We start from the raw sequence: 19,226 nt of genomic DNA on the forward strand, positions 1-19,226 counted from the left end.
TAAGGATATCATCCAAATGATTTGAAGTCTAAAACAGATGAGTAATTCTCAGTGCTTCACTTTTTTCTCTTCACTTTACTTCCAAGTATTTAATTAAACCAAATAGTGCATGATAAATACACACAGGTGTAAATGAAAACAAGCTAAATGGAGAACTGCTGGTCTCTTTTGTCTTTGCATGTTATTGCTAATTAGGAGCAATTAAAAACCAAAAATACAGCTGTTTAAGACTAAAATAAGCAATAAGGGTTCAAAATCTTAACGAGCGAGACAACTAAAGTGAAGCTGAAGTGTTACTTGAGCAATAAGGGCTTCTTATTAAGCAATTGGGTTGGAGCAAAAACCTGCAGCCACTGCGGCCCTCCAGGACTGAATCTGCCCACCCCTGTTCTATAGTACATTTGTCATGTTCAACTTCTGACACAAAATAATTTTTTAACCAAACTTAGCCCTATGTTTTCACATCTCACTAAGGAGTAAAAAGGAAACCTTAAGCTTGACTGAAAGTGATTTCATTTATATCATGATATACAGTGAACCCTCGTTTATCACGGTTAATCCGTTCCAGACTCTACCGCGATAAATTAATTTTCGAGAAGTGGGATTCTTTATATATAAATCGAATATTTTCGCAGTTAGAGTATAGAAAACCTGTTTACGACCTTCTAAATACGTTTTTTTTAACATTATTAGAGCCCTCTAGACATGAAATAACACCCTTTAGTCACCATTACACTCGTATTACCCAATATATTAGACAAAATAAGAGAAAATAAGACATATTGGACGTTTCAAATATCATATTATTATTGCACTGTACATTTAATTACACACACACACACACACAGTTCTTACATACAACCACTAACCTATGAAGGCACGAGCTCAGTAGGAGAGTCTTCAGGTTGTAAGCTGGAGCGCTGATCGCACCCTCAGAGGACACAGACATCCCTGGGAAAACCCCTGAAACAGCTGACAGTCTACCTTCACATTGCTCCTTACTCTTCTTACTTACGCTATAACGCGTGATAAACCTCTCACGCGGTACTCCGCTTACTTAAAAGTATTGTGCAGTGCCTCTCAGCTTTGGAATTGGTTGTTTTGTTTCTCTCTCTCTCAGACATTCTCTGCTCCTGGTGGAACTGTCATCTCTGACTTGTCATAGAGCACGTTTAAACTTTTGAAAAGAGACAAATGTTTGTTTGCAGTGCTTTGAATAAAGTTCTTTTTTTTCTACAACCTCCTGTGTCTCTGTGCATACCTGTGACCCAAGCGTGACAAGGTGGTGCAATATCTTCAGCAGGTGCGTCATCGTCTTCTTCCGCTGAAGGAGTACTAGGAGTAGGCAGTGGGTGTCTGGGTGCGCGGCTGAAGAACATCTTGATAGGCAGTTGCTGGCGCTGTCTTTTCATATGCGTGAAGAGGCTTTTGTAGGGTATTGCCATCTTTGATCATATCCAAGAGTTTCACCTTCTCCTGGATGGTAAGCATCTTCCTCCGGCGCTTAGTTTCATTGTCAGAAGGCTTAGAAAAAGCAGCACGTTTAGGAGCCATCGTGGGGCTTAGATAAAAGTTCTCAGAAAGCGCATGCGTAGTGACGTAAGTGTGTATGAGAAAAAATCGCGATAGAGTGAAGCCGTGAAAGTTGAAGCGTGATATAGCGAGGGATCACTGTACATTTATATTGACTGATATGAAAAAAATTGCAGTGATAAAATTTGTTTGCCCATATCGTCCACCTCTAACCAGCATAAATTAAACAATTTAAACATTGGGAAAAGACTAACATCTTGCTAAGGCTTATCTGTTCACAAATCTTCAATATCCTCAAACTTTGTTATTTATTGCAATATTACATATGACAGTGGTGCAGCTCTGTGTGTGCCTGTCTGTTGTCAAAATGTATTTATAGACCCTGAGAAGAACTGGAATGTTACATCATCAAAGTGCCTTGAAAATAATTTTTGCAGCTAGGCATTTCATTTTAATAATTTTCATGCTCATTTTTAATATGTACATTAATTAAAAAAAAAAAACAAAAAAACAAATCAAGAGGTTCTTGATACCATGCTGTATGTGTGAATTGAAACACTAAGTTCACAAGGAAACATTTTCAAAAACACAAATGGAATAAACGTATTTTTTTATATACAGTATTACATTTTGAAATAAGGAAGGACTACACCATAAATGTTATTTTTAAATATTTACCTGTGTTGGGTTGGGGACCTGGTTTGTCTGAATTACATGAGACTGACTGAGATGAGAAGCAGGGATGACTGCAGGAGGTACAGAGGGAGGCACTGACTGCTGTTGTGGTGCAATGTAGTGTCCAATGAGATTTGAGGAAGGAACATGAGAATTCTGCTGACCTGGAGGCTTAAAAAAGAAAATATAAAAACATTTAACTCATTGACTAAGTCTTATCCACCTTATGTAGAAGAAGAAGAAGAAAAAAAAAAAAGAACAAACCTGACAGCTGAAGAAAACTGATACTATATTTGCAAATAGGGGACACACTACTGAACTAATTCTAAATCTTTTTAAGTTCACAATATTATACATTATTTCTAAAACTTTACAAACTTCTCGTGGACTTTTGAGATATTCAGTGCTTCTTCTTCGGTATTTTACCTATGGATTAGCATAAATAAATTACTATTTATCCACTACTCAAATGTTCAACTATGACTGCTTATTGACTGTGCTATAAACTTACGAAAGAGTCGTATGCTTCACATTTATAATTTCACCTTAAACATTAAGAATTATCTATACTAGAAATCATAACTTTTCACCACCACCACTCACTTTGTCAACAATGTACATTAGTGTAGAAAAGTTTGGAATCAACCCAAAATGTTCATGTTTTTCATGTGTTCACTCTCTTAAAAACAACAACAATGGTCCAGGTTATCAGTGTGTTGTTACTTGATATGGTCAACAGTATCTCCTGTGATGTGATCCAACATTAATGAAATTAATTTTAACACTACCTCTACTACCACTAATGATAAAGATAATAATGTAAAACACAGCTACTACTACTGCTACTACTATTAACAATAATATATAAAATACTTCTACTACTAATAAAAATAAAAAAATATTACTAGCAAACATGTTTAATAAACTTAATGCAGTAAACAGGTTCAAAAGAAAACTGAATATATAGATATATAAAAAATGTGAACATATCAAGTACACTTATGAATTCATCTAAACTCATATTGTCTCTTCAATAACAGCACATAACAATAAGGCATTAACTAAACTAGTAATGTTAGCTTCCAATAAAATGAAACAGGTGAACTTAAGCTGAGCTGTTTTCTCTTTTTGTATGTCAATGCTGCTTGCATTGTGCTTCTCCACAATTCAGCCAATAACTAACCAATAAGCAAGACAGCCTGCAAAAACTTTGTATGTTTTTACACACAAATACACAAACGCATCCTCAATGCAACAACACTCAGAGCACTTCATGTGTTGACTAACATTAGTAGCTTTTAACAACGTGTATAAGTCTTGAGGTCTATATGATGGTAATAAATAATCTTCAACGAAGTGTCAGCTAGGTACTGTAACATAAGACAATATCTATTAAACCCTCAATATTACAACTCTTAAACATAATGCTTGAGCAAGCCCCTCAACCTGAAAATTGCTCCAGGGGAGCTGTACAATTGATGACCTTGCTCTCTGACCTTCAAAGGAGATGCAAAAAACACAATTTTCCCTTAGGGAATAATACAGAGAATCAAATATTAAAGAAAATATATATATACTCCACTGTTACTGTAGTAAGCTGCAAGCTTTAGTGCAGTAGCAACTGATGTAACGCTTGTTAGCTTACTAGTAGTTGGGACACATTTATGTATCTGAACACAACTGCAAGTACAGCACAAGCCGTTTCTTCATACTTTCATTTTTTTTCTAAGTTCATTCCACTTCTACCATTATGAATTGCATCATCAATAAAAATGATCGAGGCTGTTCCAGAGGCAGCCATGCAAGTCCAAGCCATGACACAACCTTCACCATGCTTCCCAGATGAGATTGGATGTTTAGAATCATGAGCAGATTCCTTCTTTCACCATACTTTGGTAGTGTCTGTCTCATCAGTCCATAAAACTTTGTTCCAGAACTGTTGTGGCTGATCTCTGTACTTTTATGCAAATTCCAATCTGGCTTTCCGATAATTACTGCTGCTGAGTGGTTTGCATCTGCCAGTATGGCCTCTATATTGTTGTTATCTAAGTCTCCTTTGAACAGTGGAGTGTGATATTTCCACCCCTGCTCTTTAGAGGCTGTTCATGATGTTACAGACTGTTGTTTCAGGGATTTTCTTTACTGCTCTCACCATTTGTCTTTCATCAGTAGTTGTTGTTGTTGTTTTCCTTGGACAACTGGTTTGATGCCTGTTGCTCAGCACACCAGTGGTTTCCTTCTTTTTCAGGACATTACAAATTGTGGTACTGGCTGTGCCCAAAGTTTTTGAAATACCTCTGATGGATTTTCCCCCTTTTCTCAGCTTCAGAATTGCATGCTTTTCTCCCATAGACATCTATCTGGTCTTTCTTTCTTTACTACAAATGCAGTCTTCACAGGTGAAAGCAAAAGCTTAAACTGAGTAGATATCCAGGGTTACTTCATAATTAACCATTCAATCTTATATGACACACCTGGGTAATAAGAAACCAATGTCGCTCGTCATGTTCTAATACTTTTGCTCACTTCAAAAACTGGGTGGTTTGATACAAAATGTGCTATGTTCTATGTGGTTTAATATATTTAAATGTAAATTAATTGGCCTTGCTGTTCCAGTACTTTTGGAGGGGACTGTATATCTTTGACAAATAATGTAAATAAAAACATCTAACTTTGCTGCATAATATCCCATGACATTCTTTTCTCTGTACCTTACAGACATCTGTCTTTTGTGCATTAGTTGCTGGTAAAATAATTGTTTTTGACAAGAAATCTTTGATGATAAATATTTATTTTGCTTATTTCTCATTTACAACTTGTAATAAGCTTTCAGTTTCTAGCGAGTTAATGACTTAACCTAAAGAATTTACCAAAAATGCTACTATTGCATTGCAATTGTTGACTGGGGGTAAACAAAAAAAAAAACAAAAAACAAAAAAACACAAATGTGGAGATTTCAAAAGCAAACAATAAGTGTCTAGTGTGCTGCAGTCACTTTGTCGCAACAAATCTCAAGGATTGGAGGACGAATGCCATGACAGTAATCGACCTTTATGGATGGCGCGCTTTGAACAAATTGAGGCCATAAATTACTGTATAACGTCAGTGGCAGACAGCAGTATCTCACATGAACGCTAAAAGAATATGTGGATGAAGAGCTGAAATTACCGGTAAGAGAAATAGCGTAGTGTCACCATGTTGGTTTGGTAAGAGGGGTGTGGGGGGTTTCAAAGATCATTATCAGGGCACTTACACATTTAAACTTCCTTTCAGCCATCACGTGGCCTTCCCAAGGTTGGGGGCCAAATATTCAACTGATAAAGTATCTGGCTGTCTTGCCTTTAACTGATGAAAAGGTTTTAGGGCTTATCAGCGTGTCCCTCCAAGGGCCTGCGAAGAACTGGTGGCAGGTCTGTAAAAAGGACATCAGAAAGTGGAGCTCCATCCATAAGCCATTTCTACCTGCCTTCCTCCCTGAAGACTATGAACTGGAGCTTGAAGAAAAGCTCTGGTCCATGGTTCAAGAGCCTTCACAACCCATAAAGGTCTATGTTTTTTTGTCTATCAGGCTTTGAGCCTAAAGTGGCAGACAGCCATGACAGAGAACGAAACTATGCACTAATTCCTGCAACCCTCACTTGGCTAGTGGGGTCAGGGGTGTGGTGAGGTCTGTGGAGGACCTGGGGCCTCATGTATAAACGGTGTGTATGCACAAAAATGTTGCCTAAGCCCGTTTCCACACTCAAATCACAATGTATAAAACCTAAACTTGCCGTAAAGCCACACACATTTTCACGGTAAGCCCAACCCTGGCGTACGCAAGTTCTCTGCTTGGTACAGCAAACTGGCGACACCCAGCATCAAAGCAGTGCTACTGTTCCAGTGTAGTTTCCCTTTCTTTTTTAGATCCACATCCCTAACAGGGCTTTATAAATACACTGAAATTAACCGCATATTGTTTATTAGTTTAAGGCATCCGATTGTAACTAACCTGTAACAATATAATGGTCCACGGAATGGCCAAAACTATTCCAAATACCATAGCTGCTTTGGCGTTGTTACTCTCACTGCACCACTCGGAGCAGCTGATCGGAAAAGAAAATTATCAGTATACAGAATCAAGCACATGCTGCCTCAGTCATTCGCTATTTGAACTGCTCTCATCCGACAAACGCTTCAGAGCCTTTCCTGTACGGACCTCGCGGTTCAGAAACAATTTCATCCCATGAACTATAAACGCACTCAATCAATCCATCAAGTGCTCCTTATAGAATTGTTTGTACTTACAAGTACAATTACATGACTGTAAACTTGTGACACAGTTATAATATTGCACAACCTGCAGCACTTTATAAAGCGCATATTTACATATGATGACTATATCATTTTTAAGATGAAATGCAGCAAAATGTTTATTACATTATATAGATAATCGGGGGTTAGTAAGTTTGAAAGAGACAGTACTGCTGCAATAAATTATTTCATCAAAGGTTGTGCATGGCGCAGCAAGCATCTTGCTCGTTACTATCACTGCTTTCATCGAAGGTTGTGCATGGCGCAGCAAGCATCTTGCTCGTTACTATCACTGCGCCACCGCGTTCCCATGTTTAATAACATGCTTTAACTCCTATCATCATGAAAAGGATATCATGTATACATCTCAGTATTTTACTTATTCAGAGAGATGTAATATTACGAATGTAATGGATTCTGTGTCCTGTCAGAGGAAGAGAAAGCCTGTTTAAGAAGCAGGTAGTGCGCATAGAGCACATTTTCAAGTTTAAAGTTGACATTTTGTTTTTTTTCCCCCACTGTGTGCCTATTTTTTTTTCTCTATACCCTAATAAGCTTTCATATGACACTCAGACGGTGGGCTACAACTCGCCTTTTCACGGCGACTGTGATATCTGATTGCTTCTTTTTTTTTTATTTATTTTGGGCACTGTGTGACTTTGTGAACTTGAACTTTCGAGTTTCTTCGACATTCTGTGTCACTCGATCAACTTCCTTTTGTTGTTTAAACCAACGAATAGTAAGTTTTTCCTTGCCTCCACTTGGTATTCGCTGAAATTCTTCTATTTTCCCCCGTGCTTTTGCAATTGCCTTTTCACAGAAGGCCGAGCTTAAGGACTATTTATATTGATTTGCATATTCAAAGAGGCATAATTCTGGGAGGAGTTGGGGTGGGACAGCAAGTGTGTGCACGTGCGCTACTTTTCATGCTGACCGGGATTTATGTAGCGGAAGAACGTGGAAGTTGGCGTTCGCACAGATTTATGCATCTGGATTTGTTTGTGCGTAACCACATCTCCGCTTTTGTCTGTATGCCATGTTATAGTGTGAATTCTACGCACGGCGTTATACATGAGGTCCTTGGTGAGGGTGGGTAGAATCCAAGGTTTACTGGGCTAAAACACAGGCCACTAAAAAAAGAAATCCAGTACACAAATATGCTCCAAGCCAAAGCTCACCAGACTGAAGCAGACCACTCAGTCATATAAACTAAGGCTCCCCTCTAGGTGATCCCTGTGCAAGTGAGGAGTTGGGATATGAAAGTGGTAATTGATACGGGTAGTTATTATACTCTCACTTGAACAGCATATGGCAGGAGATGGTCCAGCAATTAACAGAATTAACATCAGCCTAGTTAGTCATGTTTAATGTACATGGCTGACAGGAGGAAGCACACAGACAATGGCAGAGTCCCTATGGAATTAAGCATTCATATACAATGCTGGAAGACTGACAAATTAGTCCTGTAGGACCAGCACCTGTCCATCCCATTGCTCCTCAGGTTAGATTCCCTAACCAGTATAGGGATGACAATATAGATCTAATCGAGGAAATATTCATTGCCTGGGGGATGGGGTTCACAAGCTTCTATAGAAGGACCAGGGGGATCTACATAAACAGTGGTAGTGCTGCTGCTTTGCAGTAAGGAGACACTGGAAGATTGTGGGTTCGCTTCCCGGTTCCTCCCTGTGTGGATAGCGCTTTGAGTACTGAGAAAAGTGCTATATAAATGTAATGAAATTTTTTTTTTTTTTTTTAAGGAATATCTTGGGTTCTATGCTGCTGAAGAGGCCGCTGGCGAAGACTTGGCTAGAGAAAATTGGTGATTACAACCAGCTGAGGTGAGGCCTTTGTTATGCCGATGGCCAGATATACGAACCAAAAAATTGGGTTGGGCTCAAGGGTTCATTCATGTTACATCTACCAGCAATGAGGCCCCCATTCGGCGTCATGCATACTGGGCCTCACCTCAAAAGAGGGTTATTATTAAAGAAAATGAGAACAAAATGCTTGCCGAGGGCATACTGGAACCCTCTTCTTTATCCTGTGCTGTGCCTATGGTCGTGGAGAAAAATGATGATGGGTCCTACAGTTTCTACGTGGACTATTGGGGTCTGAACAGCAAGACTCATTAGGATGCGTACCCAATGCCCCCGGTACACGACATTCTGAAGTCACTGTATGGAGCATTTCTCCACATTGGGTCTCCGCATTGGCTATTGGCAGGTACTAATGGAAGAGAGGAGCAAGCAGAAGACAATACTGAAAACCCCAGAAGGTATGTTCCATTTCAGTGTCATGTCTTTTGGTTTAAAGAAAATGCTGGAGACAGTTTTTAGAGGATAATGGAACCAATCCTAAAGGGGTTGTTGGAACAAATCTGCTTTGTCTATATTGACCATGTTATCATCTTCTCTCCTTCTATAGAAAAGCACCTCCAGGACCTTGAAGAAGTCTTCCAGAGGCTGCAGCTTGCACACCTGACATTGAACATAGGTGTCACTTCTTTCAACCCTAGATCATCTTTTTGGGGCATGTGGTGTATGCCCAAGAAGTGCACACAGATCCTGAGAAAGTTAAGGCTATCCCGGAGTACTCCTTACCCACTGACCTAAAGGAACTGCAGCGATTTCTTGGATTAGTGAGTTGGTAACAAAAATTCATCCCTAGTCTGGCAGACATCACAGTCCCTCTTAATCATCTGAAGAGAAAAGATATTCCCTGGGAATAGATTGCCAAATGCCAAGATGCAGCAACTAACTAACGCAAGGTGGCATTATCATTGTTGCCTATCTTGGCACAACTAGACTCACTGCTCCCCTTTCAGGTGCAGCCAGACACCAGCAATGTGGGACTCTGCACCATGATAACCCAAAAAAAGAATAATGAGGAACAGGTTACAGCCTATGCATCTCAGGCTTTGTGTGTCACTGAACTCAACTATTCTACCTCAGAGAAAGAGTACTTGGTGGTTGTGTGGGCAGTGGAGAAATGGCACCATTTCCTGGAAGGAGTTGATTTTGAGGTGTACATGGACCATAATGTTCTGACCTGGGTGTTCAATCACCTGAAGACATCCTCCTGGCTAACCATGGAGACACCAGGCCTACAAGGTTTCTCATTTAAAGTCTTATACCAGAAGGGCATGGCAACATTGTCCCAGATGCCTTATTTTGGGGACGATCAACTGTAGGGCTGGTTTGCCTGGCAGCTGCTTGGGGTCCATTTCCTAACTTGTCTCTGGACATGGTAGACATAGCACATGCACAATTCATCAGTCCCATGTGCCATAAGCTTAGGAAGGGGATGACTTGCCCAAAGCTAGCCCACATGCATTTTGTTGACCTTCAAGGAAATTTGCATAGATCAGTTCCAACAACCCTTAGAGGGACCAAATTACAATTGGTGGTCCCTGAAGTATAGGTTGCAGAGTTCTTGGCTCATTATCATGACAGCCCATTCAGTACACATCTTGGACTAATGAAGCCATTCCTCAGGATCTTCCTGATACCAGACCATACATAACTTGAAACAGTTAAGACAGAATTCAGAAGAGGTTGGGGGTTTCAACATCCAGACAAGTTTGTTTAAGTATTACAATGCCTATAGTACAGAGGAGTACTTAGTGGCGGGAGACTTAATCTGGGCTAGAGTCCAACACCTCTCTGATGTTGGACATAAATCCTCAGCCTGACTAGTGCCTACATGGGAAGGACCAGCAGAAGCCATTAAATGCACAGAATCAGTTGATCATCTTATTCAAAAGGGGACAGAAACAGACACCAAAACTGACATAATACATGTGGCCAACGTCAAATTGTACTACGAGCCTCCCTTGTTTACAAATGGGGGTGGGGTCTGTAGTGGGGCTACATAAAATGTCAATTATGCCTGTTCAATATTTATGTGTGTTTGTCTGACCTTTTTCTTGTATGAAATATACAAAGAACAGTCTCCCCTCTTCATTTACAAGGATGTTACCAATCACTGCACTTGACCTTTTTGGGGGTTTCCTGATAGTTCTGGGTTCCATATATTAAAATATAGGAATACACATAACACGAGGAAAGGGAGAAAAGGAGTAATTTAAAAAAAAAGCAGATCTATCATAACAAACACTGCTATTATTTCATTGAAAGGAACAACAGATCATCATTTTTCATCCAGTTACACACAGCAGTAAGATTATTGGACTTTTCATCATCCACTACCCACAGCTGTCAGACTGCTATCATGACTCACCAGTGAGTGTGTTTTGGTTCATATTTCGGAGTAATCCCATTTTAACTGTGTTTTTCTGTCATTTCATCATTGGGGACTTTCCTGTCTTCCATTCTTTTCTTAATCTTTGAAGATAATGTATTTTCATATTGGACTGTGTGCGTATATAGATGCTTTTAGTTTTGTATGTATATGTTACTGCTAAAGCTCGAAAGCCGTTAATGTGCACATTACCTAGCTAATCTGCAGATTAACTGATTTGCTCCGTTAACGTGCGGAATCAAGAGTTTTCCGCATTTTACCTAGGTAATGTTCACATTAACGGCTTCCGTATCGTTAAAGTTCAAAAGTTTGTTTCTCTCATTTCCTTTCCCTACTCCTTCCCCCTCTCCCTCCACTTTTAGTTTGGTTTCACCAGTGTCTTGTCGTCGCCGGTTGTTTTTTTTCTCATAATTTGCGTCGGCTGCCAGTGCGTAGCATAGCTAATTCTGTTTTCAAATTTGTTTCTGCCTGTTAGCACGTGAATTTGTGTCGTGATTTTTTTTAAAGCAGATAAATTTAACTCCTAGTATGCAAGCAAGCAACGAATTGGTGAGTAAAATGAAGAAAAGATTCTTCGCAAACCTCTTTAGCAAAGATTCAAAATATAATAGTGTTTTAATGACAAAACGAAAGTATGATTCCATAATTGAAGATGTAAAGCGAATAAAAGTTTCCAAGAAGAAAGAATCATCTCGAGGTTATCGAATAATTCAAAGGTATGATGTGTTGACTGTACAAGGCTGTGAAAAACTCATTGAGCCGTTGTCAGATGCGCGAGAAAGTGTGAAAAAGTTTGTCCATGCCAAAGAATTGTTTGACATATTGTATTCTACTCATTTGTCAATTGGCCACGGTGGAAGAGACAGAATGATCAAGCAATTAAATACACTTTATAAAAACATAACCCAAGCCCAAATAAAAATGTTTTTGGATTTATGCGAACCTTGTCAACAAAAACAAAAAAGTGCGAAAAAAGTGATTGTTGTAAAGCCGATTATTTCATCGCATTTCAATAGCAGATGCCAGGTGGATCTCATCGATTACCAATCTCAAACAGATGTAAAGTTTAAGTTTCTTCTCGTATACCAAGACCACTTAACAAAATTTGTTGTATTGAAGCCGCTCACATCAAAACGGGCGGATGAAGTAGCCTATAACTTGCTTGATATTTTTCTCCTTTTTGGCGCTCCAAGTATTTTGCATTTGATAACGGACGCGAATTTTGTAATAAAATCTTAGAATGTGTAACACAGTTGTGGCCAGAAATCAAAATGGTTAATGGCAAACCTAGACACAGCCAAAGTCAAGGAAGTGTAGAACGAGCGAATCAAGACATTGAAAACATGCTCAGTACTTGGATGGCTGATAACCAAACTAACAAGTGGAGTGAGGGCATACAATTTGTACAATTCATGAAGAATCATGGCTATCATTCTGCAATTAAAAGAAGTCCATACGGAGCCATGTTCGGTTGTCCCGCAAAAGTGGGATTGTCTTCTTCTATTACACCACAAAGTGTATTACATTCGATAAATACTGAAGAAGACCTTGAAAAATTAGAAGATTCACAAGAGACTGTGATTATGGGATCACAGTCAAATCTTACTCAAGAGGACATTCCGTTATCCCCTGCTTCTACAGAATCACCTACAGAAATACAAGAATTTATCGATAGTATATTGATTGAGGATAGTTATGAAGAATATTCAGTTACCCTGCACCTTCAAGGAATCACCTCTGCATGTTGAAGAAGTCATCACTGAGTTACCCTCAACTTCAGCAGAATCGCCATCACAGTTTCGTACAGAGCCTATAAAGAGGTCTATATAAGACATGGTCTGTATTGTTTGCTCAAAAGCAGCATCAGGTGCTCACAAGTGTAAATCATGTGATATGTTTGTTCAAGTAATTTGTGGTGAAATAGATCCTAAAGAGGAAGGGTACGGTAAGAATGTATTGTGCAACATCTGTAAAAAGAATATGGATCAGAAAATACAGCGAACCAAGAAAGGGTTATAGAAAAGCAAGCAAAGAAAATGTTAGTAGTTTCTAATGCAAAGCACCCAAATGTCGATGAAGGTGTCACTGTGAGAATTAAAGTACCCGAAGTAGACAGAGCAAAAACTGATGCCCGCTCGATTTTAGCTGTGGTTCTTAGTAAAACAGAGGATGGCTTTTATAAACTTGGTACTAAAACGGGTATTTTAAAACAATTGTATGAAAAATCTGAATTCAGTGTTTGCAAAGAGAGATTTTTAACGAAAGAAGATGTCCCTGCTGTAGAAATATCTTTACGTCAAACAGCAATAAAACAATCCCTTGGTACTGGGCAGGGTTTCGAAAATGTGACTGCAAATCTAAATGTACCACAAATAGGTGTGCTTGTCGCAAAAACCAATTGCTATGTAATTCAAAATGTCACCAATCTTTAGATTTTACTAATAAGTAAGCATAATTTTATCATATGTTTTGCAAATTCATTTCCTTAATTGTAATATTTTAAACCGTTTGATTCTTTGTATTATAGTTTTTTAATTGATTGATGATTGATTCTATCAACTAATTTGTTGATTGTTTGATTGTATTAACTTGATTCTTTAGATATCGAAAAATAAATAACATTATGTTAATTTAAGCGTACAGAAACATTGCTGTTGTTCCAGCAAAGATCTTATTTTCACTTTAACGAGTGCCTAGTAGGTAATGTGCAGATTATCTAGGTAACTTGAGAAATGAAACAATTTTCGGCATTTTAACGGATCACCCTAGTTAATCTGCACATTACCTGGATAATCTGTAGAATAACTGATTTCTGCACTTTAGCAGTAACATATACAAGGTTTTGTATGTATACTTCATAGTTAAGATAAAGAAGGTCACTATAAATATTTGCATCAGCATTGGGGTAATGGGGTAGGTGTGTTATATTTCATCCTCTTCTAACATATTCATTTTACACCTACTGAAACTTTACCTTTGACTAATTTATCTGTTTTTGCCCATCGACTAGGTGGCTTGAGTTGAAGGCAGATAAAAAAAACTAAAGGTTTAGTACAGCTTGGCATAGCCACGTTCAGACATTTCTCCAGCACAGGAACAGTGTGTAACTTGTCATCATCAAAGTGTGAACATGGCTATGACACTTTGATGAAAGCAAATCTTTCAATAAAGCCAGAAGGCTAACCAAAAGACAAAGTTAGATACTGCTTACTCAAAACACACAAAATCAACTTAGGTTTTATAAACAACGAGGAGAATGTGGCACCAACTTACAATGACAGGAATTTATATCTTTAAATCAGAACATAACAGGCATAAAATAAGCCCACGCAATTTCTATTTAGACAACCTTAGAAATGGTTAAACATAACTCTGAGATATCCATTCAGCCATGGAAATGAATAAAGATTAATAAATTGTAATGCTGTCTTTCCAAAAAAGTTATCTGTCCATGTGACTATCCAGAACACACCTAGCCAGCAATGAAGCTGCACTACTTCCGTTCATGACAAATAGTACAACAAAAAAGCTAGCATTAGATCACTTGATGTGGGATTAGCTTTTTCTCTCCCCCCCTACCCCCATAATATATGCAACACCTTAGTTTAGCAGGCTAAAAAAAAATTAATGGGGCAAGTGTGTGCTTATGGACATGCACAAAGAGTATAATTTAAACTTTAAGGGAAAACATTTTACAATACCTCAGTTAACTAGGTGAAGGTACATGCATAAGAAAGCTGTATGTGTATGTGTGTTTTACACCAAATTTTTTGCTTTATGTCTTCAAAATTTAACAACTGCTGTCTGCAACAATGCATGCATGCATGCACTCTGTGATAGGCTGGCATCCCATTCAAGATTGGATCCTGCCCTTCGCCTGATGCTACTGGAACAGGGCTGGATTATATTAACACTAGAATTACCAAAGCCTATGAAAAAACTCATAGACCTTTACAAGTATCATAAATTTACACCGGCTGTTACAGATTGAAATCAAATGTATGTTTTTATTCTAAGATTGAAAGAATAAGAGCAGCTCACTTCTCAAAACAGATTCATCCGGGTTTGAACCCGTGAAGTTTTGATTACCAGTCAACAGCTGATACCGCTGCGCCACCAAAGCAGTCATAGCAAATGCGTGTCAATGTCTCACCCTAACAAGGGTTCTTTTTCTGCAGTTATATTCTTGAAAAGAACCGCACTTGTTCTGTTATATTTATACCTTTTGTGAAAGTGTTTATTTGATATTTGGAATTCAGGCTTCACACATTATACACTTCATGTCTACATTTTGTCAACTATTACTAAAACATGAAAAACGTTTGTTTTAACGATGTGTTTACATAGATTGCTGTACACATGGAACACATGAAATGTATGTGTTCCAAATAACGATACAGTATTTATAAAATGTGTCATTTTGCTTGACTTCTCACTCTATACAACTCTAAGCAACTAACACGCAGGTAAACAGACTTTAGCTGAGAAAACTGTGTGGCGGTGGGGGGATGTGATAGTAGGCTGCTTGCTGCTTATCAACACATTTACAGGACAAAAGATGCTGATGGAGAGGTGCGAAGCGATTTAAGGTGGGACGGATCTACGAGTTTTTTCGTAGGCTCTGGTAATTCTAGTGTTAAAGGAGAAGTTTAGTATTTGTCAAGTCAGTTATTTTTTTTTTTTTACAAACATGGCAAAAACACATTTACTAAGCAAAAATGTGTTCTAAAGTTAAGCGTTTTCTTTACATTAAAAAAAAAAATGATAGAAAGTAAAAGCCTAAAAATGTACTGATAAATCAACAAAAGTTTTGATATAAGAAAACGTGCCTTCTGTGTTTCCGACACATGTTTGTAACAAAAAAATGGGTCAGGAAATAATCATTTTTATCACAAATTCCTGGTACTATTTTTCTCAATGTAAGGATATGATTTTCTAGACTCCCAGAATCTGCTGTGGCTTTGTGTCTGCCAGACCAGTTCCTGAGTTTTCACTAGTTTCCAAATTCCTTCTGCAGGTGTTGGAAACTGTGCTCACTGACACCTTGCCTTTCTTAGCAATTTCTCTAAAAGAACGACCAACACTTTTAAAGGTTATAATGGGGTGTCCATCTCCTCTGTTAATTGCCTTTTTCTCAACATTATGATAGCAATATACAGTACAATATTGTCAAAACAATTCTTCAGATGGTGTAGTCTCACAGTCTGTTGCAACACTGCTTTCACACAGAGGGTTTAAAGTATGCAACAAAAATAGGGACACCTGAAAGAATTGTTTATAACAGCTTTAAAAGCTTAATTAACTTCCATTGCTGAAAAAAAGCAGTAAATTGCTAACCCATTGCTGAATCCTTGAAAAAGTCTTTTGTATAAGTATTTTTCTGTTTTTGGTAACCTGAGCTTTGTTTTTAACCTCTGGCAGTTTACTGCTTAGTTTTGTATCATTTCAGTTTATTCACTGGCCTTGAAATGCTTACATTTCAGTAAAAACTGTAAAAATAGGGGTGTTCTAAACTTTCGACAGGTACTGTACATATACTTATTTATATTGTACTTTTGCCAACTGTTCTGAGAGACATGCAACTTAAAAATACTTTGTACTACACACACAATATTAAACTTGGACCTTATAAATGCCATCCATGTGACATCCAAAACTTAAAGGTTAATAAGTCCTGGCTGAAAGTTATGTTTCCACAAACATGCTTGTGCACAAACTAAAAATGATAAAAAATGTAATTTAGATTAAAAAAAAGAACTTGGGTACTGACACATGAATTTAGTCCTTTAACACTAGAATTCGTGAAGCCTATGAAAAAACTCTTGATCCAGGCTCACCTTAAATCCCTTCGCACCTCTCCATCAGCGTCTTTTGTTTTGTAAATGCATCGGATCAGCACAAGCAGCTTGCTGTGCCATCCCCCCTGCCTTGACGGCGCTCAGCTCGGGCAAAAAGTTCTCCCAGCTTAAGCCAAGGCTCCTTATGTGTGTGTGAGGTTCCTGGAGTTGTATAGAGTAAATAATACAGTATATCGTTATTTGGAATACATGCATTTCATGTGTATTCCATGTCTACAAAGATCTGAGAAAATGCCAGGCAAGAAATGCTGAACTCATACCTAAAGCAGAAAAATTTTCCATGTTATACTAAATAATGACGTGAAGTGTACAGTACACCTTCGAAATTCCCGGGGGTTATGTTCCTAGAGCACCTGCGAATTGTGAAAAACCGGCTTATGGATGTGGTTAAAAAAAAATGCCTATTTTTATCATTTAAACCCTAAATATGCCCCCAAAACACTAATTTAATTTCAACCTCAGCTTAATACATTACCTAAAAAAAGAATGTAAAGGTAAACCCGTATACTGTATAGTACTGTACTGATATGTCACTCGCAGTGCTAGAATGAAATACCGAAGTTACCACTATATGTACTGTAATTCATGCAAGCACATTTTCATTGCCAGAAGCCTTAGAAGGTGTAGGGCATTTCGACGGCATCTTGGGACTTTAACACTTAAACTGCCACATACTTGGGGGTTAATGCATCCCTGGATGCCAAATACTTTTTTGCTGCACTTTTCAAGTAAACATCACAATTCACAAAGAAAAAGTGAAATTTTAATGGAACACTTTTTTTCATACAAAGAGCATCACAATTACTGCAACACTGATCATTTCACACACTGCCAATGGACTGTAAAAACTATTTAAAAAACTACTGGAACAATATGTACAAGGTGCAACTGACATCACTGATAAAATTCAGTAAATCACTGGGCCAACTGAGCTTGAACTGGCTGCACGCAAGCACATAGAGGTAAATGCTGATGCTGGCAAGCTAGTCTAGTGCAGTGGCTCAGTGCTTCAGAGGCCAGCAGTAGTCATGAGCTGGCTGCTCAACGACTGTACGGCACTGACTGATCAGCTCCGGTGTGCTGGTAAATTGCACTGGGAACCGACAATAGCCTGTTGCGGCGTTCAATGAATGTACGTCGCCGAATATAATCAGCTCCTACGTGCTGGCAAATGGCACTGGGAAACGACTATAGCCGGTTGCGGTGGTTTAAGGATTAAGAACAACAAAACGGAAAACGCGAAAACACTCAGCTGGAGATGCGTCAGAGGGCAGCAGTCAATCAGCAGCAAGTAGATATGAATAAAGCTGTAGCAGTCCAATGGCGCTAAGATTCACACTGTCAAGAAGACGGTGATTTATTACAACAAAGCACCAACAAAACACACACAGTAAAGTCCATGAAAAACGGCAACGGATGAAATGTAAATGCCAATGTCAATTTATTTATATAGCACATTTAAAACAACATAGGAATGATGTGGCCAAAGTGCTTTACAATAAAAGAAGAAAAAAAACATTCAATTAAAATAAATAGAAATAAAATAAACGAACATAAATAAATAATAAATATAAGTAAGATTACATAATAGGAATGAGGAAACCATCGGTATTACTGAAGGTCACGGAAAGCAAGTGAATAGAAATGAGTCGTTAATCTTGTTTTGAACAGTTCAATTGCAGACGACTCCTTTATGTAATGAGGTAAAGAGCCCTGTCCCACATATTTTTACACTTGGTACGAGGGACAACAAGAGACAACTGACCAGAAGATCTAAGCACTCTAGATGACTGGTGTAAAGCACACAATTCAGATAAATAGACAGGAGCAAGCCCATGTAAAGATTTATAAACTAGCAACAAGATTTTAAAATCTATTTGAAAACTGACCAACAGCCAGTGTAAAGAAGCTAGTATTGGAGAAACAGAATCAGACTTTCTTGCCCCAACCAGAAAGCGAGCGGCAGCATTCTGGACCAACTGTAACCTGCGTATCAGGAATTTGCTAATCCCAGAATACAGTGAGTTGCAGTAATCAAGACATGAAAAGATAAAATCATGAGTAGCTTTCTCAAGATCCCTAGAAGATAAAAAAAGGCTTGACCTTACCTAAAAGACGAAGCTGGAAAAAGCAACTCTTAACTACTGAATTAATCTGTTTCTCAAAAAGAGAGGTTACTGTCAAAAAAAACACCAAGATTGTGGAGTTGAGGTTTGGAAAAGACAGAGAAAGAGCCGAGAAGTTCAAGACCAATTTGGGCTTTAGCTGATGGACCCACTATAAGCACCTCCGTTTTATTTTGATTCAGATCAAGAAAATTATTAGCCATCCAAGATCTTAGTTCAAAAAGACAATTGTGTAGTTGATTCACTGCAGAGTTGTAGACGGGAATATAAACCCGTGTATCATCAGCATTGCAGTGAAAAGAAATGTTAAATTTCCTAAAAATAGCTCCAAAAGGGTGAAAGTATATAGAGAATAAAATAGGACCAAAAATGGATCCCTGAGGAACACCACATGTAAGAGGAGTAGTAGACGAAAAGGAAGAATTTAAAGTCACTGAAAAGTGTCTACCAATTGGATATGAACTGAATCAGTTAAGAG

The 19,226-nt window shown here is 38.3% G+C and overlaps 1 protein-coding gene across 9 annotated transcripts in view; it reads right to left on the reverse strand.

Annotated features, from left to right (window-relative positions):
- wnk1b (WNK lysine deficient protein kinase 1b) overlaps nt 1-19,226 on the reverse strand; it is a 293,364-nt gene that overhangs the window by 135,988 nt on the left and 138,150 nt on the right. For 7 of the 9 annotated variants that reach the window (XM_051920252.1, XM_051920239.1, XM_051920235.1 and 4 more), the window contains one exon: nt 2,212-2,379. The exons of the other annotated variants lie outside the window; for them this stretch is intronic. In XM_051920252.1, the coding sequence (XP_051776212.1) occupies nt 2,212-2,379 (168 nt within the window). The remainder of the gene's footprint in view (nt 1-2,211; nt 2,380-19,226) is intronic. 9 annotated transcript variants of the gene reach the window in all.

Source organism: Erpetoichthys calabaricus, chromosome 1 (genome assembly GCF_900747795.2).
Source record: "Erpetoichthys calabaricus chromosome 1, fErpCal1.3, whole genome shotgun sequence".
In the NCBI taxonomy this organism is placed as follows: domain Eukaryota; kingdom Metazoa; phylum Chordata; class Cladistia; order Polypteriformes; family Polypteridae; genus Erpetoichthys; species Erpetoichthys calabaricus.